General features: G+C 34.7%; 1 protein-coding gene across 1 annotated transcript in view; it reads left to right on the top strand.

Annotated features, from left to right (window-relative positions):
* Window positions 1–17693, top strand: part of NRXN3 (neurexin 3) — a 2051432-nt gene that overhangs the window by 803800 nt on the left and 1229939 nt on the right. Inside the window, exon 9 of the mRNA XM_031949344.1 lies at window positions 12165–12368. Within this exon, the coding sequence (XP_031805204.1) occupies window positions 12165–12368 (204 nt within the window). The remainder of the gene's footprint in view (window positions 1–12164; window positions 12369–17693) is intronic.

Here is a 17693-nt window from a genome sequence, read left to right as displayed (position 1 = left end):
AACCTAATTATTCATAATAACTTATTGATTATCATAGTTATCCAGAATTTGTCTGCAAATTCAACTCAGTTATGTGTTGATACTCTAGCTTTAACCCTTTCACTCACTTTTTTCCCAGAATCATGGGGGTTCTGTTCTTGGGCCTTAGACAGAGTGAAAACTCCCACTCTCTCTCTTAAAAAGTAAAGCCATGGCTAGAAGATTTATACCTAGAGTCAGACATGTCCATCAGGCATGGAGAGTAATAGCCCTTCTGTACCATTCATCTGGCACAATTCATTTCTTATATAGTACTTGGTCTTCCTTACTGGGGTTTGCTTATATCCAAAGCAAGACCCATGCCATAGTCTTACTGCGAAATTAAAGATTTTGAAAAGAATCAGATTGTTGTGCATAATAACTTAGCATCTAGAACTCAAAGAGATCTTAGAGATCATCAAATCCAATAATTTAGGTTTCATTTCTGTCAGTCAAAAACATTTAGTAAGTACTTATCTATGTGCCAGTCAAGGTCTTCAAGGAGCTCCCATTCTAATGGAGGAGATATGTTAATAACTATTCACATATAAGATATATAGAAGTGATGGTAATCTCAGAAAGAAGGAACTATTATTAAGGGAAACAAGGATGATCTGCTGAAATAATCTACAAAAAAAAGACTCATAAAAATATTAACTTAAAAACAAATAATAAATGAGTCTCAGAACTGAGAGTACGTTCTAGTAGGGTCCTCGGGACCCATATAGTTTGGTTGGTTGGTTGTTTCCAAAAAAGAACTTAAAACTCTTTCCTTTATCTGACCCATTGCTTATCTCAAAATGTTTAATTTGTGCAATGTCTTCTCTGTATTAAATTCTATCCAATAGCCCAATATATAGGCTCCAGACCAATTACTCATTGTAGGAATAAATGTTGTGGAAGTATAGTTTGCTTTCTTTACTGACAGAAATTTAAGATTCAATAGAGAGACCATTGATTTTATAATAGGGAAGAAGAATTGATGAACGTCCTTGTCATCTTCAACAGCCAATAAATAATCAGTACACAAATATATTTATTTAAATGTCACAGTAATTAATCATGTTAATTATTCTACTACCACCACCTCCCCGCTGGAGGAGAAGCATGATTTATCAGGAAGCATGAGTTTATAAGAGAAAAAAGAAATGTTATGGAATAAAATCAGAAGCTAAGGTAAATATCAAGAATATCAGAATAGAAAGTTTTTAGCCAGTCCTAGTGTGTGATATATATTAAGCAAATGTATTCATTTGACAAACATTTATTTAATTAAAATTCAATAAGCATTTATTAAGTGCATACTATATAGAAGACACTGGATTAAGTACTGGAATGAAAAAAAAATTGAAAGAAACTATTTTTAAATAGTTTACATTCTACAAGGGTAGGGAGAGTTATACATACATATGTTTATGTATGTATATATATATAAGTATACATACTTCTTGGGGAAACATTGTCCTATTTATCTTATCTTCAAAGTGTCTTGAATAGTGCATTACACATAGAAATTATTTAGACATTATTATTTAGACATAGTTACTTAATAATTACTTTACACACATGTATATATACATACCTATATGCACATAAATATATATTTGTAGGCTGTACATATTGCATATAAAAAGATTTTTGCTAAGTATTTAGGCATATTAATTACTTAATAACTACTTAGCCAAAAAACATATGTATATACCTATGATGAGGTCAGGATAGCAATTCCTAGTTCAAAATAAACATGTCACAAATTCACAATGGCCATTCTCTTTGCTGAAAGAGACATTTATTTAAGAAAATTGGTTACAGAAAAAATGAAGAGATAAAATTTGTTATAAGGAGCCACCTGCTAGTGACTGCTGAGGATCTAATTCTGACCAGCAGAGTAGATACCTTCATGTGAGAGGATGGAATGGTACAAGGACACTGAGAGGCAGTTGCATTATCTGACCTCTTTCCCCTTCCCTCTTGCCTCCAATTTATTTCATTCCCAATTCACAAGCAATATCTTAGTAAAGACTGATTTGCAATTCCTTCAAGTGTGTTATGATTCACAGCTGTGGGGGCTTTCACACTTAGATGTGATCCTTAACAAAAATTGACAACAGGAATGGTAAATATCAGATAGATTTGGGACAACAATAGGGTTACCAAGGAAAAGAATTTGAAAGAAACCATTAATAGAATACCCAGTGTGGTGGGAGTTCACCATAGAGGAGTATAGCAGATTAAACAGAATTTGCTATAGTAAGAAGAAAGATACTATTAAAGGCGAGACTATGAGCAGGAAGAGGGAGAGAGGGAGGGAGAAAGACAGAGTACCCCTCAAAGTGGGCTTAATCCTGAAAAGGATTTAACAAAAATCTTCATGTGAGCACATCTTTTGTTGGGAAATACAACCTTGGGGGTCTCTCAAGGGAGAAGGGAAAGTACTGGGGAAGAATTTGGTAGCTCAGAGGAAGGGATCATGAAGGAGCCAGATAGTTCCCAGACTAGTTTAAAGATATGCTAATCAACATCTCAAAGTTTATATTTTTAAAGATGCTCAAATATTTGGAGGAATAGACAGTAGAAGCTGATAAAGAGTACTAGTCTTATAATCACGCTATATAGACAGGATAGTCTGATTCTTGATTATACCATTAGCTAGATGGGCTTCTTTCTGAGAAGGGAAGACAGTAAGCTCAAAGTCCACATCACTTATTGTATACATGTATTCATATGTGTGTATGGTTGAATAGTCATTAAGTAGCTACTATGTTGAAATAACAAATGCCTTTATGTGCGCACTACTCAAGACACTTGGAAAATAAAATAACTGACAGTCTGTTTCCCCAAGAAACTTATTTTCTATAGCTCAAGTTAATTATGTGCACAGATAAATTTGACATAAATTATAATAGTACATTTACATGAAGAGTCCCTGAAATTCTCAGGGATGAGGTAATAGAGCAATCAATTTTATCTAGAAGGACGGATGTGTTCTTCATAGAAGAAGGAGCTTTTGATCTTGATATAAAAGATCATTAGACTTTTAATAGAATAAGATTGGAGAAGAGTATTCCAAAAACTTAGATGCTTTCTGGGATATTGTCACTGACCAGATGGTTCTGGAGGAGAAAGTGAGGCTGGTGACTTTGCATAACCTTACCTCACTTACATCCCAATCACTTGCATGTCAGGGAATCACTCCCTAATGTCATGGTCCCCTTCCACAATCAAGTGATTATATCATTATATTGTATTAGATATATGTGAGCTAGAGAACCATCATCTCATCAATCCCACTGAGTTAACACCCTGCTGTAAGTATCTTTGCTTCAAGTATACTTTTCTCAGAGTTCCCCAATATCTGCAGTCTTTTACAAATATCAGAATATGAAATAGAAAGATTGTGTTGTGTACTTCCTTGTTCATTTTAGAAAGGGGTTTTTCAGTGAACTGCATTTAGATCGAGTCCTTTTCAAAACAAAGAGTAGCATGATACTAGCCATCAAACACAAAGTTATGATCTCTAGCACTTGTGAATACGAAGGCCATGGTGATTTTTTGTGGGCTGTTGGTCATCCCTGTGTACTTGACTGATTTGCCAATTGACAATTTTGACAATCACATTCTAGCTTTATATACTCCCTGTTAAGTCAGTGACATCACTTGTGTGTGTATCTATCTATCTTTCTTTCTCCCTCTCTATCTACTCTATCATCTATCTATCTATCTATCTATCTGTCTGTCTCTCTGTCTCTCTGTCTGTCTACCTATCTCCCCCAATATGCATACTATATTCCTCAATAGATTATAAAATTTTGAGGCCACAGACTGCCTTTTACTTCCTTCTGTAACTTCAATGGTTAGCACAGTATCTGCTACGTAGCAAGTACATAATAAATATTTATTGATTGAGTTATATGTCTCTATTTCTCCACAACTACATCTATATGTCTTTATCTACATATCTTTGTTTTAAATGCTTCCTAATCTTTATGGTTTTATATGTTCTCATTATTTTTATTCTTGTTATATTTTAAAAATGGGTATGAGCATATTTAAATTGTTCTGAAGGATATTTGTTATTATGTGTTAAAGACTATAATAATAGGTTTTTTTTTTTAAATGGGGGCTTTGTTTTAGCTGTTTGTTTCTGTCTTTTAATAGCCAAACATTTATTAAGTATATATTATGTCAAGTGCTGCAGATACAAAGAAAAAGACAAAGTGGTTCCTACCTTAAGGAGTTCTATTCTAAAAGGAAGGACCACATATATTCATGAACACTCATGGTGTTTTAAAAGTCTTAATAACTTAGTCTACTCATCAGAGCTTTAAACTTCAGTAAGACTTTTGGGATACTATTCTATATAATATAAATAAAAAATAAGGTAGTTTTAGAAGAAGAGGTACCTTCCAACTCTAATCATTTAGTTGCAACAGACAGATCTCACAAAAGCCCAGATGTTAAAACTGAAATGCTTTCCTATTGTCTACAGGGCAGGTAGGTGACAAAGAAGTGAAAGGATTAGTCCTGGAGCCAGAAATACCTGAGTTCAGATCTGGCATTAGATACTTATTAGCTGTCTGATTTGAACAAGTCATTTAATCTTAAAATCCTCAATATCCTCAGCCATAAAATGGGGATAATAAAAGCACCTTAATCCTAAATTGTTGTAACCATCAATGAGATGATATTTGTAAAGTGCTCAGCACTGGCACAGAATAAGTATTTAATAATTATTTATTTCCTTCCTACTATATAAAATCAAAATCTTTCTCTTTGCATTCGAGGCACTTTTAAATTAGTCCTAATTTAACTTATTAGTCTTCTTTCCCATTAACTCATATAAACACACTAAGGTTTTTAATTCAAATCAACAAGAATTTAATAAATACCTACTATGTGTATCAGTTTCTCAATTTTCATATTTCTGAACCTTTGCTAATGTTTTCTGCCTGGGAATTCTTCCACTCCTCTAACTACTATTGAAATCATACCGAACCTTTAAATTTCAACTTAGAAATTTTGATAGATTTGTTCAGCAGAAGGAATTTTCCTTTTCTCCTAAATTCTCCTAAATCTCCTAAATTTACTTTGTTTAATCTTCTCTTATGGCACTTATTATGTGTTAATCACAGATTTTCTGAGTTCAAAGTGACCTCAGTGACTATCTAGTCCAGCCCATATCCAAAGAAAGAATTTCTACTAATAAATGCATATGACTAATTATCCACCCTTTGCTTGAAAAACAATCTGTAGTGAAGGAAATCCCATTATTTCACTTTTTGGACATCTCTACTTATCTCTACTTATTAGCTCTACTTATTAGAGAGGCAGCTAGGTGGCCCAGTGGATAAAACACCAGGCCTGGAGTCAGAAAGACTCAACTTCCTGAATTTAAATTTGAATTTAAATTTGTCCTCTGACATTTACCAACTGTCCTTGGGCAAGTCATATAACCCAATTTGCCTCATTTGTAAAATGAGATGGAAAAGGAAATGGCAAACTGCTTTAGTATTTCTGCCAAGAAAACCCCCCAAATGGTGTCATGAAGAGTCAGACAGGATTGAAACATTGACAACAGAGACAGCAACACAACTCCTTTCCATTACAACCTATTACTCCTCTGGAGTTAAACTAAAGAAATACATTCCCTCTTCTATCTGATAGTCTTTTAAGTCCTTTAATATAATTGTCATTTGTCATCTCTTAAATCATATGAAATAATATTTATGAAGTGCTTAGCATTTTGTTTGATCCACAGTAAACACTTAAAAAATGCTTGATTCTTCAGTCCTGACTTCATTTTCCTGTGCATATGTATGTGTATGTGTGTGCGTGCAGTTGACAATTTTTTTAATGAGTGCAGTTCATTAATTACATTTGAATTTCAGAAACTTAGATCTTATTCAGAATATGAGGTTAGCACTTTCATTATTCTTTCAGTCCACTAGAAATCACTTTTTATAGTGCATAAATAGGTACCATGAAAACAAATCACTGAAATGATATCAGATGATATTTTTTTTTTGCGATTTGTATCTGGTTTCTCTTTTTAAAAAATAGTATTTCCCTCCAATTATATGTCAAGACAATTTTAGCATTCATTTTTTATAATAGCTTTTTATTTTTAAAACATATGCAAAGATAGTTTTCAACATTCACCCCTGCAAAACCTTGTGTTCAAGATTTTTCTTCCTCCCTTTCATTCCCTTGGCCAGCAAGTAATGCAATTCTTCTACACATATTTCCATATTTATTATGTTGCACAAGAAAAATCACATCTAAAAGAGGAAAAACTGAGAAAGAAAAAAAGCAATCAAACAACAGCAACAAAAAAAGGTGAAAATAGTATGTTGTGATACACATTCAATCCCCACAGTCCTCTTTCTGAATGCAGATGGGTCTCTTCATGACAAGTTTATTGGAATCGACCTTGAATTGCCTCATTGTTGAAAAGAGCCAGGTCCATCACAGTTGATTATCACATAATCTTATTGTTGATGTGTACATATTCTTTTGATTCTATTTGCTTCACTTAGGATCAGTTCTTTTGAGTCTCTCCAGGCCTTTCTAAAATCATTCTTCTGATCATTTCTTATAGAACAATAATATTCTATAATATTCATATATTACAAATTATTCAGCCATTCCCAAACTGATGGGCATTCTTTCAGTCTCCAATTCCCTGCCACTACAAAAAAGGGTTTTTAGCATTCATTTTTATAAGATTTTGATTTTTAAATTCTTCTCCTATCTTCTCTTTCTAAAATGGTAGGCAATTTAATATAGGTTATACATGTGCTATTATGTAAAACATATTTCCATAGTAGTCATAGTTGTGAAAGAAGAAACAGATCAAAATGGAAAAAAGAATGAACTAAATGAAAAAAAGTATGTTTTATCTGCATTCAGATATCACCATTTTTTTCTCTGAAGAAACTTTCTGATTCCTTTATACTTGCATTGCTCTATTGCTGAAAATAACAGTCATTCCACAATGTTACTGATACTATGTACATTATTTTCCTTTTTCTGTTCCTTTTACTTTGCATCAATTCATATACATATTTACAGTTTTTCCTGAAATCTACTTGTTCATCATTTCTTGTTGTACAATATTATTCCATTGCATTCATATATCATAGTTTGTTCAGCCATTCCCCAGGTGATGAATATTCCCTCAGTTTCCAATATTTTGGTACCATGAAAAGGTCTACTATAAATATTTTTTCACATGTAAATCCTTTTCCCTTTTTTGACCTCTTTGGGATACAGACCTACTAGTGGTGTTAGTGGATTAAAAGGTATGCACAGTTTACTTACCTATTAGGCATAGTTCCAAATAGATGTCCAGAATTGTTGGTTGATACACCAACTCTACCAACAATGCATTAGTGTCCCAATTTTCTCACATAATCTCCAAAACTTATCATTTCCCCTTTTTGTCTTATTAGTCAATCTGATAGGTGTAAAGAGGTACTTCAGAGTTGTTTCAATTTATATTTCTCTAATCAAAAATGATTTAGAGTACTTCTTCATATGATAATAAATAGCTTTGATTTTTTCATCTGAAAATTCTGTTTATATTCTTAGAGCATTTATTAATAGAGTAATAGCTTGTATTCTATATATACTTAACTCTATTCTCTATATATTTGAAAAATGATCCTTTTATGTGAGATATTTGCTGTCCAGATTGTTTCCCAGCTTTTTGCTTTCCTTCTAATCTTAGTTGCATTGGTTTTGTTTGTGCAAAAGCTGTTTAATTTAATGTAATAATCATCTTTTTATATTTCATAATTTTCTCTCTTATTTGGTTAACTTCTTTAAGAATTTGAATGCTATCCAGTGCTACTACTGGGCTTATATCCCAAAGAGATACTAAAGAAGGGAAAGGGACCTGTATGTGCCAAAATGTTTGTGGCAGCCCTGTTTGTAGTGGCCAGAAACTGGAAACTGAGTGGATGCCCATCAATTGGAGAACGGCTGAATAAATTGTGGCATATGAATGTTATAAAATATTATTGTTCTGTAAGAAATGACCAGCAGGATGAATACAGAGAGGCTTAGAGAGACCTACATGAACTGATGCTAAGTGAAATGAGTAGAACCAGGACATCATTATATACTTCAACAATGATACTGTATGAGGATGTATTCTGATGGAAGTAGATTTCTTTGACAAAAAGGGCTAACTCAGTTTCACTTAATCAGTGCTGGACAGAAGCAGCTGCACCCAAATAAAGAACACTGGGAAATGAATATAAACTGCTTGTATTTTTGTTTTTCTTACCGGGTTATTTTTACCTTCTGAATCCAATTCTTCCTGTGCAACAAGAGAACTGTTCGGTTCTGCACACATATATTGTAACTAGGATATACTGTGATATATTTAACATGCATAGAACTGCTTCCATCTAGGGGAGGGGATGGAGGGAGGGAGGGAGGGGAAAAGGCGGAACAGAAGTGAGTACAAGGGATAATGTTGTAAAAAAAAATTACCCAGGCACAGGTTCTGTCAATAAAAAGTTGTAATTATTAAAAATTATTTAAAAAAACATAAGCAAGCACAGGAATAAATGAAGCCCATCTTAAAATTATCTATCTAAAACCAATAGCATTATTTATAAGACTTCTCAACAAAGTTAGGAGTGGAGCAAGAATGTACAATATTACTAATAAATAAGGGAAGATTTTATGCCCAAGCAAGAGACAGAGAAGTTTATGGGAAATAAAATGAATATTACAGGAAACTAAAAATGTTTTTTTGTAGGAAAAAATCCAGTGCAGCCAAGATTAAAAGAAAAGCAGGAAACTGGAGGAAATTTTTTTTTTACAGAAAGTTTCTCTAATACTTGTGGGGAAAAAAAAGAATTTGAATTCTATATCATTTGGTGCATATGTGTTTAGTCTTGAGATTACATCATATTCTATAGTACCTTTTAGCAAGATGTAGTTTCCTTCTTTATATTCATTATAATTAGGTCTATTTTTGCTTTTGCTTTGTCCCAGATCAGAATTACTACTCCTTTTTTTTTTCATTTCAGCAAAATAGATTCTGTTCCAGCCTTTAACCTTTATTCTGTGTATCTCTCTGTTTCAAGTGTGTTTCTTGTAAAAAAAAAAATGAAACATATTGTAAAATTATTTTTTTGATCCATTCTGCTATTCATTTATATTTTAGGGATAGTTCATCCCATTCACATTCATCAGTTACTAATGGAGTCCTTCCCTCCATATTTTTCCTCCTCTTTGTCTGCTCTCTCTTTTCACCCTTTGCCTTCTCAATGGGGTTTTGCTTCTGTCTACTGCCTTTCCTAGTCTACCATTTCTTTTGGGAGTACACCCTTTTCCCCTTCTCTTCCCTTTCTCCCCTTTATTTAATCTCTTTTTCTCCTGTTTTCCTGTCAGATAAGATACTTTTTTTTTACATTGAACTGATTGTGAACTGATTATTCCCTCTTTGTGCCAATCTAATGTCAGTAAGGCTCAAGTGATGCTGATTGGTCACCCTCCTACCTTTCCCTCTGTTACAATGGGTTTTTCTGCCCCTTTTCATGTGAAATTCTTCTCTCTTTCTTCTGTATCCAGTGTATTTTTTTTTCATTCCTAATTATTTTTGTAATTATTTCCAATTCATATACTTGTAAATGTTGGTCCTTCTAACTAGACTGTTAATGGTACAAGTTTTAAGAATTACAATTATCATCTTCACATGTAAAGATGTAAACATTTCAACTCCATTGAATTCCTTATGTTTTCTTTTTCTTTTTACCCTTTCTAGTCTTCTTTTGAGTCTTGATACTAGAGATTAAAATTGTGGTTCAGTTCTGAACTTCTTACGAAAACTTGAATTCCTTCTATTTCATTGAATGACCATTCTCCCACTATCCACCCCCTTGAAACATTATGCTTAATTTCACCTGATAGGTGATTCTTGGTTGTAGTCTTAACTCCTTTGTCTTCTGGAATATCATGTTTCACAACTTCTGATTCTTTAATGTTGCAGCTGCTAAATCCTGTGTAATCCTGTTTGTGACCTCCCCCTCCCCAATATTTGAATTGTTTCAAGTTGGTCATGCAGTATTTTTTCCTTGATCTGATAGTAATATAATTTGGCCATAATGTTCCTTGGAGTTTTTATTTGGGGATCTCTTTCTTGAGGTACTTGGTAGATTCCTTCAGTGCCTATTTTGCTCTCTGGTTCCAGGATATCAGTGTAATTTTACTTGATAATTTCCTGAAAGATGCTGTCCAGGTTCTCGTTTTGAATTATTGCTTTCAGATATTCCAAGGATTCTAATATTGTCTTTCCTGGATTTTTTAAATAGTCAAAGTAGTTGTTTTCTTTTTCTAAGCTGTTGATTCTTTTCTCCCATAATTCTCTTGCATCCCTAATTTTTTCCTCCATATTTTTTATTTTACCTCTCTTATATGAGTTTTAAGTTCATTTTTGATCTTTTTTATTAATTCTTTCTGGGCTAGAGATCACTTTCTGTTTCTCTTTGTTGTTTTGCTGATAGGTATTTTGACATTTTCTTTTGAATTTGTGTCTTGATCTTCCCTCTCACCATAATTTTTTATGGTCAGATTCTCTTTGTTTGTTTTCATTGTTGCTGGTTCATAGTTTTTTATGTTTTTCCTCTTTTTAAACTTTGAGCTCCACTTCTGACATGGAAGGGACATCTGATGGTACACTGATAAGGTCCACTGGGAATCTTTACATATTGTGCTTCCTTGAAAGTTTAGAGTGGCAAGTGGCTGGTGCTGCTGAAAGTCATAGGGATCTGGCAGCTATCCTGGTGCTGACCTGGAGTCCTAGTGCAAATGTCAGTCCTATGATGAGGCCAGTGAGGTGTTCTTGTATTCCCTGAGGCTACAGTGAAGCATGTGACTGTCTGAAAACTAGAAGCTGTCAGAGTTTGCTCAGGGTTATACTGAAACATAAGGCAGTTCTCAGAGCTGGAGTCTGCCCTAGTTATGTTGAGGCATGTGGGGGATTCCAATGTTGGTGTTTGCCTGCTCCACTTCCCTGGGGTTCAGTATCTCCCATTGGTTGGCTGAAATGGAGCTTGCTACTGCCTTTCTGGGATACTTCCTATCTTGGACTGTGCTCTCTTTTTCCCTCATAGGAATTTTATTGCTGATTTTCCAAGCTTCTCAGGCTCAGTGATTGTTTCACCCCATTCATTGTTGCTGGCTCTGCTGTTCCAGAATTTGTTTTAGGGTACTCTTATGATTTTTTAGAGATGACTATAGAAGAGTTTTGTTGATTTACTGCTTACTCTCCCATCTATCTTCATTTCTTAAGGCTTAATATCCCTATTTCTTTTACCTCACACTCATATGGAGTAGACAGCACTTTTCTGATTGCCCTCATAAAAACAATGTCCTACTTAGAGTAGTACAATGGATACAGCACTGGGCCTGGAGACAAGAAGATCTCTGGATCCTGATGGAGAATGAAGTTAGAAGGAAGAATATTCTAAGCATGGAGGGTCAGAGCAAAGGAGAGGAGACAGAAGATGGAATGTTGTATATAGACAGGAAGGGGAAGGGAACATTCATTGTTATAGTGCTTACTGTATGCCAGGTACTATGTTAAATTCTTTATAATTATTATTTCATCTGATTCTCTCTGTCTGTCTGTCTGTCTGTCTCTCTCTCTCTTTCTCTGCGTCTCTATATCTGTCTCTCTCTCTCTCTCTCTCTCTCTCTCTCTCTCTCTCTGTCAATTTGGGTGATCAGGATTAAGTGACTTGCTCAGGGTCACAGTTATAAGTGTTTGAGGCTGTATTTGAATTTAGGTCCTCCTTACTCCAGGGTCAATGTTTCATAAGATAAGATAGTTGCTATTTTGATCTCCATGAAACTGAGGCAAATAGAGGAAAAATGAATTGCCCATCAAGATCATACAGCTTTTAAATACCTGAGGTAGAATTATTTTGACTCAAGGACCAGCACTCTTCACTGAAATGTCTGACTTGGTTAGAATATAGATAGAATGTGTGAAGGATAATGATAAGAAGTTAGTCTTGAAAAATAGTCCCTGGAGGAAGACATAGAAGGAAAATATGGTTTCTCTGGCTGTCTGTCTGTCTCTTTCTCTCTCTCTCTCTTCTAATAACTTTATTCTTTCTCTTTGGCAGAGGCTTCTATCTTGAGCTATGATGGCAGCATGTACATGAAGATCATCATGCCCATGGTCATGCACACTGAGGCCGAGGATGTATCTTTCCGTTTCATGTCCCAGCGTGCTTATGGCTTGCTGGTTGCCACCACTTCCAAGGATTCAGCTGACACTCTACGTCTGGAACTGGATGGGGGTCGTGTCAAGCTCATGGTTAACTTAGGTATCGTATGAAGAACCTCCGCCGCTCAATTTGGGCTTGTGTTCCTTTTCTTTCCTTCTCTTAATTTTCATCCCAATTGTTTTAATTGGATTGGTTTCCTTCTGTTTGTTTTGGTTTTTTTTTTTTTTTTGAAATGTTAGCTGCTGAAAACTTGTAAATAAAGCCAAGCATACTTAAAAAAAAAAAAAAAAAACTAAACAACAACACCTCTCTGTGTTGCTGCATGAAGTTTTGATGTCATTTTCTGGTTATGGATAGTGGTGATTTCCTTTTTTTACTAATGTCTTTGTTTTTTTAAGTTTCCTTTCTTGGTCTTTTGAATCAATTAGCTTTGTGTAAGACATGCTACTTTGGTCCATCTTTTGATCAATCACCTCCTCATTGAAACAGTCTCCTTAGTCGCCACCCAAAACAGTCCAATGTGAGAGTAGAGAGAGAGAGAGGGAACTGGAAACAAAAATAGGACATAGAAATAGGGAAGATCAGACCATAAGAGAGATAAATTATTGTTAATGCCATAATGTGAGACAGAAAAGACTGGTAACTTGAAGACTTTTGTCCCTTTCTGCATCTACCCCAATGAAATAATACAACTTTTTTCCCTCTTGACTTCCAAACTAGAGAAGCTTGTGGCTTCTAACTTGAATTGTTATTCAAAATGGGCATTTGCCACCCAGTGGCTCAGGTACATCAATCAATAGCACTTTGTGCTAAAGTGATCTGCTGTTGCACTTTCTCCCCCACCACTGTATTATCTTCAATCCATATGCATGCATTATTTCCTAGTGTGGTTAGTGGCAACAGAATGAGTTATAAGATCTTTACTGGGAGTAATCTAAGTTCTGTTCTTTTACCTGTACTTACCTCTAATCAGAATTTTTTTTTTTGAGGGGACAGGAGAATTGAATCATTAATGCCATGACCTTCCATTGAATGATTCATTTTTCTCCATTTTGTTGTTGTTGTAGTTGTTGTTGTTGCAACTATCTACTTTCTAAAATGTTTGATAACCTTTTTGTTTTTGGAGAAAACTATGCTGAGACTCTATCTCCACTCACCAGAAGGTCTTTTACTGATTTATTAGAGAATGTTAGGGCAGCTATTTAGTGTTGAATAGTGGTAGAAATATATGAGAAAGATGAAGTTTTCTAAATGAAGAAGCTTTTAGTGACAAGATCTATAAAAGAAAAGAGTGAATTAAAACTCACTTGAACCAACAGAGACATTAGGCACTAAATTCCTTACTATACCTAAACCACAGCTGATTTCTTCTGGTAACATAATGTGGTTTGGAGTTGCTACCAGTCTGATTAAGCTTAGGAAGTAGCATAGAGACAAGCTAAATTAGAATTTTAATATATATAGAAAACAAAGGACTGTTTTGAGTAGTGATTTGTTCTTTACTATATGTGTTTAATTTCCAGTTTTCAACTTTTACAATAAAATATAATCCCCCTCCCCAAATCATTTGATATCCATTGGTTCTGTGTCTCTTTTTGTTATTGTTTTATTAATTTGTATTTTATTTTATTCTTTGCTGATTTTTTTCTCCATGTATTTTAATTCTTAAGCTATTCCCCATCAGCCATGGTAAATCAAAAGATGGTATTCAACCCTTCAAAGGCCCAAAGCCTGCGGCCCGCATAGTAAACAGCCCTGAGAACAGAGTGTACTGAGCAGCCTGCAGGAGGCAGGCATACCCCAGCCTATTACCACCTCCCTTTTTCCAGCCAACTTCCTCCTCCAAAAAACAAAAAAGAAAGAAATAGAAAAAGGCGAAGAAAAAAATATATACTATTTAAAATAATAAACAAAAAGTCAATTTATCTCTAAGATAGAGAAAGGAGCAAAAAAGTCAAACTCTCCCTGTCACAAAAAATAATAATTATGAATTCTATTTGTAAATAAAATGAGAGAGAAGTAGAGAAAGGATGATTCAGACCTACAAGGACCTCTTATTTAATGTTTGTTTTATAAAGATTAGTAGGTCAGATGTGACAAATCTCACATCTTAGCTGAGAATGATTGGAAGGAGAGAGGGAGAGAGACAGAAACACAAACACACACACACACACACACACACACACACACACACACACAATAACACATACATCCAGAGGGTAAGTTGCAATTCCCTAATCTGAGATCCCTCTTATAAATCTTTCAAACTCAGGCTGATAAGAGAATAAAGAGTTGAGCAGTTTCTTCTTGGCTATTTTTGTCCCCTCTGTTCTCACTTTGGGGTCAGGGAAGCCTCATATTTCTTGAGGACTTCCAGCTTTAATTTATCATATATCTTTCCATTCTTAGAGCTGAGTCTTTGTGGTTGGGGAGTTCCTTAAGAACATAGCCCTCATGCTATTTCTCGAGAACTGGATACTCCAGAATTGATACCTCTATGGCTCCAAGTTCTACTTTTCAATTCATAATATATGTATTCAAGCATAACTTATGTTCAAAGACTTTTTTACAAATCTGTTTTCTATTCTATCTTACATAAGTAGCTTATTTTTCTATTAACCATAAATTCTATTTTCTTATTAAAACCTACTGGCAGGTGATAACCCCCAAAAGACTTCACATTCACCTTGTATGTTCCCACCACTTCTTATTAGACTGTGTTGAACTAAAATTAAACAAATGCTATTTGTTGGGTATAGCTACTTGAGAACAAGGACTGTTTCATTTTTGTCTTTGTATCATTAGCATATATTGTAATCCATTGCACATAAGAAACACACAAAAAATATTATTAATGAACTCACACATTGTATCCACAATTCTCTGAAAGGGTTACTGAGAGTCATATTGTAGTGAGGTAGATACTGATGGAGTGCCAGGCCATTCCATAAATTGCAATTGAATGCTCCTGGTAACTTATTGAATACTTTTTACTACATACCCCTTTTTTGCAAAGTGTAGTAGCTAAAAACATTTAGATGTTGATTTCCTCCATACCTCATCCAAAAACCAAGTGCCTTGGTAGAGAAAAAATTTTAATTTCCCTCCCTCATTAAAAAAAAAAAACCAAAAACATTTAAATATCAAGTTTCAGAAGCTACTAAAAATTGTTGAAAAAAGTGATTTGCCTAAAATAAATTCATTGAGTTTGGATTTCCCATTTTCCAATGACTAGTGACTCATAATAAGTTAACTACTAGTACAGCTATTCATTCAGATTTCAAATCTAGATAGGGCATTTTGACCTAAAAGAGGGATGGGCTGCAACACAATAGCTAAAGATTGTCAAGATACCTCATTTTTACCTCTCCCTCTGATTCCTCATGACTATGTTCCTTTATGAAAGAATCAAATCATCAACCATCCTTGAATCATTCAAGTTTCTAGATTGGAATTTGTTTCAAAGTCCCCTTCACTTCAAGTAGCCCATTCTACACGAACTAGAGTAGAATAAAGCATGAAATATGTAATCTAGTTTGGCTTTCCTTCTACATTAGTTCTTGCTTAAGAAGGTATGAAAGCCAAAAGAAAATTGCATGGTCTTCTCTTTGTGTCTCTCTCCCTCTGTGTTTCTCCTCCCAAGCTCAGTCACATTTCCTCTGTACACAGATTAGGAAGGAGGGGTATTTATTCAACCTTTTGGGATGGTACAGAATCAAAAGTTAAAACCCTCACAACTTCAAGTCCACCTCACTCTCCCTCACCCACAGTCTTCACCAAGGGGTATAGCCGCCACTGTATGGTGATCGTACCGAATGCTCCAGAGCTGTTTGCTCCCACTTTTCTGTTGCGGTTGACGACACATGACAAACCTAATCGCATGAAACCAAACCCAGATTTTCTCAAGAGATGTCAAACCCTCTTTATGCCCTCTCCCCAGGTTAATTGGCTATTCTAAATTATTTTGGTCTGGATTTAAATCTGTCCTTTGTCACCTTTTCTGTACCTTTCTTTATAAAAGACTTTAAAGGTTAAAATGATGCGATGACAGGGTCTGTAGTCCAAAAGACATGACAATTTAATGTTGAAGTAGAGCAAGATTCTTAACTGCTTTTTCTTCTGTTGCTCTCTCAATATTCTTTAATATAAAACAAACAACATAAAAACAAAACAAAAACTGTCCTCTATCTTTAGAATATTGTTGCTGTTATATTCCCTTTCCCTTTAATCTCTTATTGGAGTTCTATCCCCATGATACTGATAATCATTTATATGGGAAATTATAGTGACACCATTCCTATTGGATACCATGGTGATTATTGAGGCATTTTTCTAGCTGCCTCTGTCCAATCCCATTAGCTTTTCAAGTAATGCTAAGTAAAGACATCCAATGAACCTATGAAGGACTATTTCTGACTGAAGTGTCACAAGTCACAAAAGAGGTTGGGGAGTATTTTTTAAAATAAGGATAAAAACCTCCTCTCCCTGATAGTTTTTTCAAATGAACATAAAGCCTCCTCTCCCTGGTAGCTAAAGTCACTTGTTTCATAGCCACTGTCCCTGCTTCTTCTTCTTCTTCTTCTTCTTCGTCTTCTTTTTTTTTTTTTACAGTCAAATCTACAAATAGGCATTGAAACAGATTTATCAAAGGCCCTCAATACTGCCTCCATGCTTACCTGCCTCACCTTCTCTCTGAATGCTATAGAAACTTCATTTGGAAAGAGCATTCAGGAAGCAAGATGAGGACTGGTTCTAGTGAGGAGGTCTTATCTGGGGACCCTTGAAATCCCTTCCCTCCCAAATGATTTAGTTAACCCAATAAATAATAATAGCTCTCAATGACTATATTTCTCACTCCCCTGTTCTGGCCCTTAACTCTCTGAAATCTGGGATGGGCGTTTGTGTGGTTAGCTGTTTGCAAGTGGCCATTTTATGATAGGAAATGACCAGGTGGTATTAACCCTTTCCTTACTTTAGGAATAATGGCAATATGCCAATGAAAATTGCAAAATTGCTATTATTAGAGCATCTGTGTGATGGTGTAGGGAGAGGGAGGAGGGAGTTTATTCTTAGGAAGAGAGAAAGGGTTAAATACTGCCCTGTTGAACCTTATAGGCAGATTTTTTTTTCAGGATAAAATGTGTCAGATAGATGATGTTCCTTTGGAATAATAATACAAAGATTAATAAAATTTAGTGTTAAGGCTGGTTTTAAAGATAAAATACAAGAAAATTCAATGCAGATGGAGAGGTGGGGCATAACTTGCATTTGGTGGGTGTGGGGAAATTGTGCCTGATTTGTTTAGTTTTTATTTTTTTTAAAAATTACATTTCAAGTTGAGGTTTGAAATTATATATAATAAATAAATGAATAGGTTTTCTGCAAAAGAGAAGCATATTCTGTGTCTATTCGTGGATATATATG

The sequence above is a fragment of the Sarcophilus harrisii genome, chromosome 2 (assembly GCF_902635505.1).
Source record: "Sarcophilus harrisii chromosome 2, mSarHar1.11, whole genome shotgun sequence".
Classification (NCBI taxonomy): Eukaryota; Metazoa; Chordata; class Mammalia; order Dasyuromorphia; family Dasyuridae; genus Sarcophilus; species Sarcophilus harrisii.
This window is presented reverse-complemented; position numbering and strand designations above follow the sequence as displayed.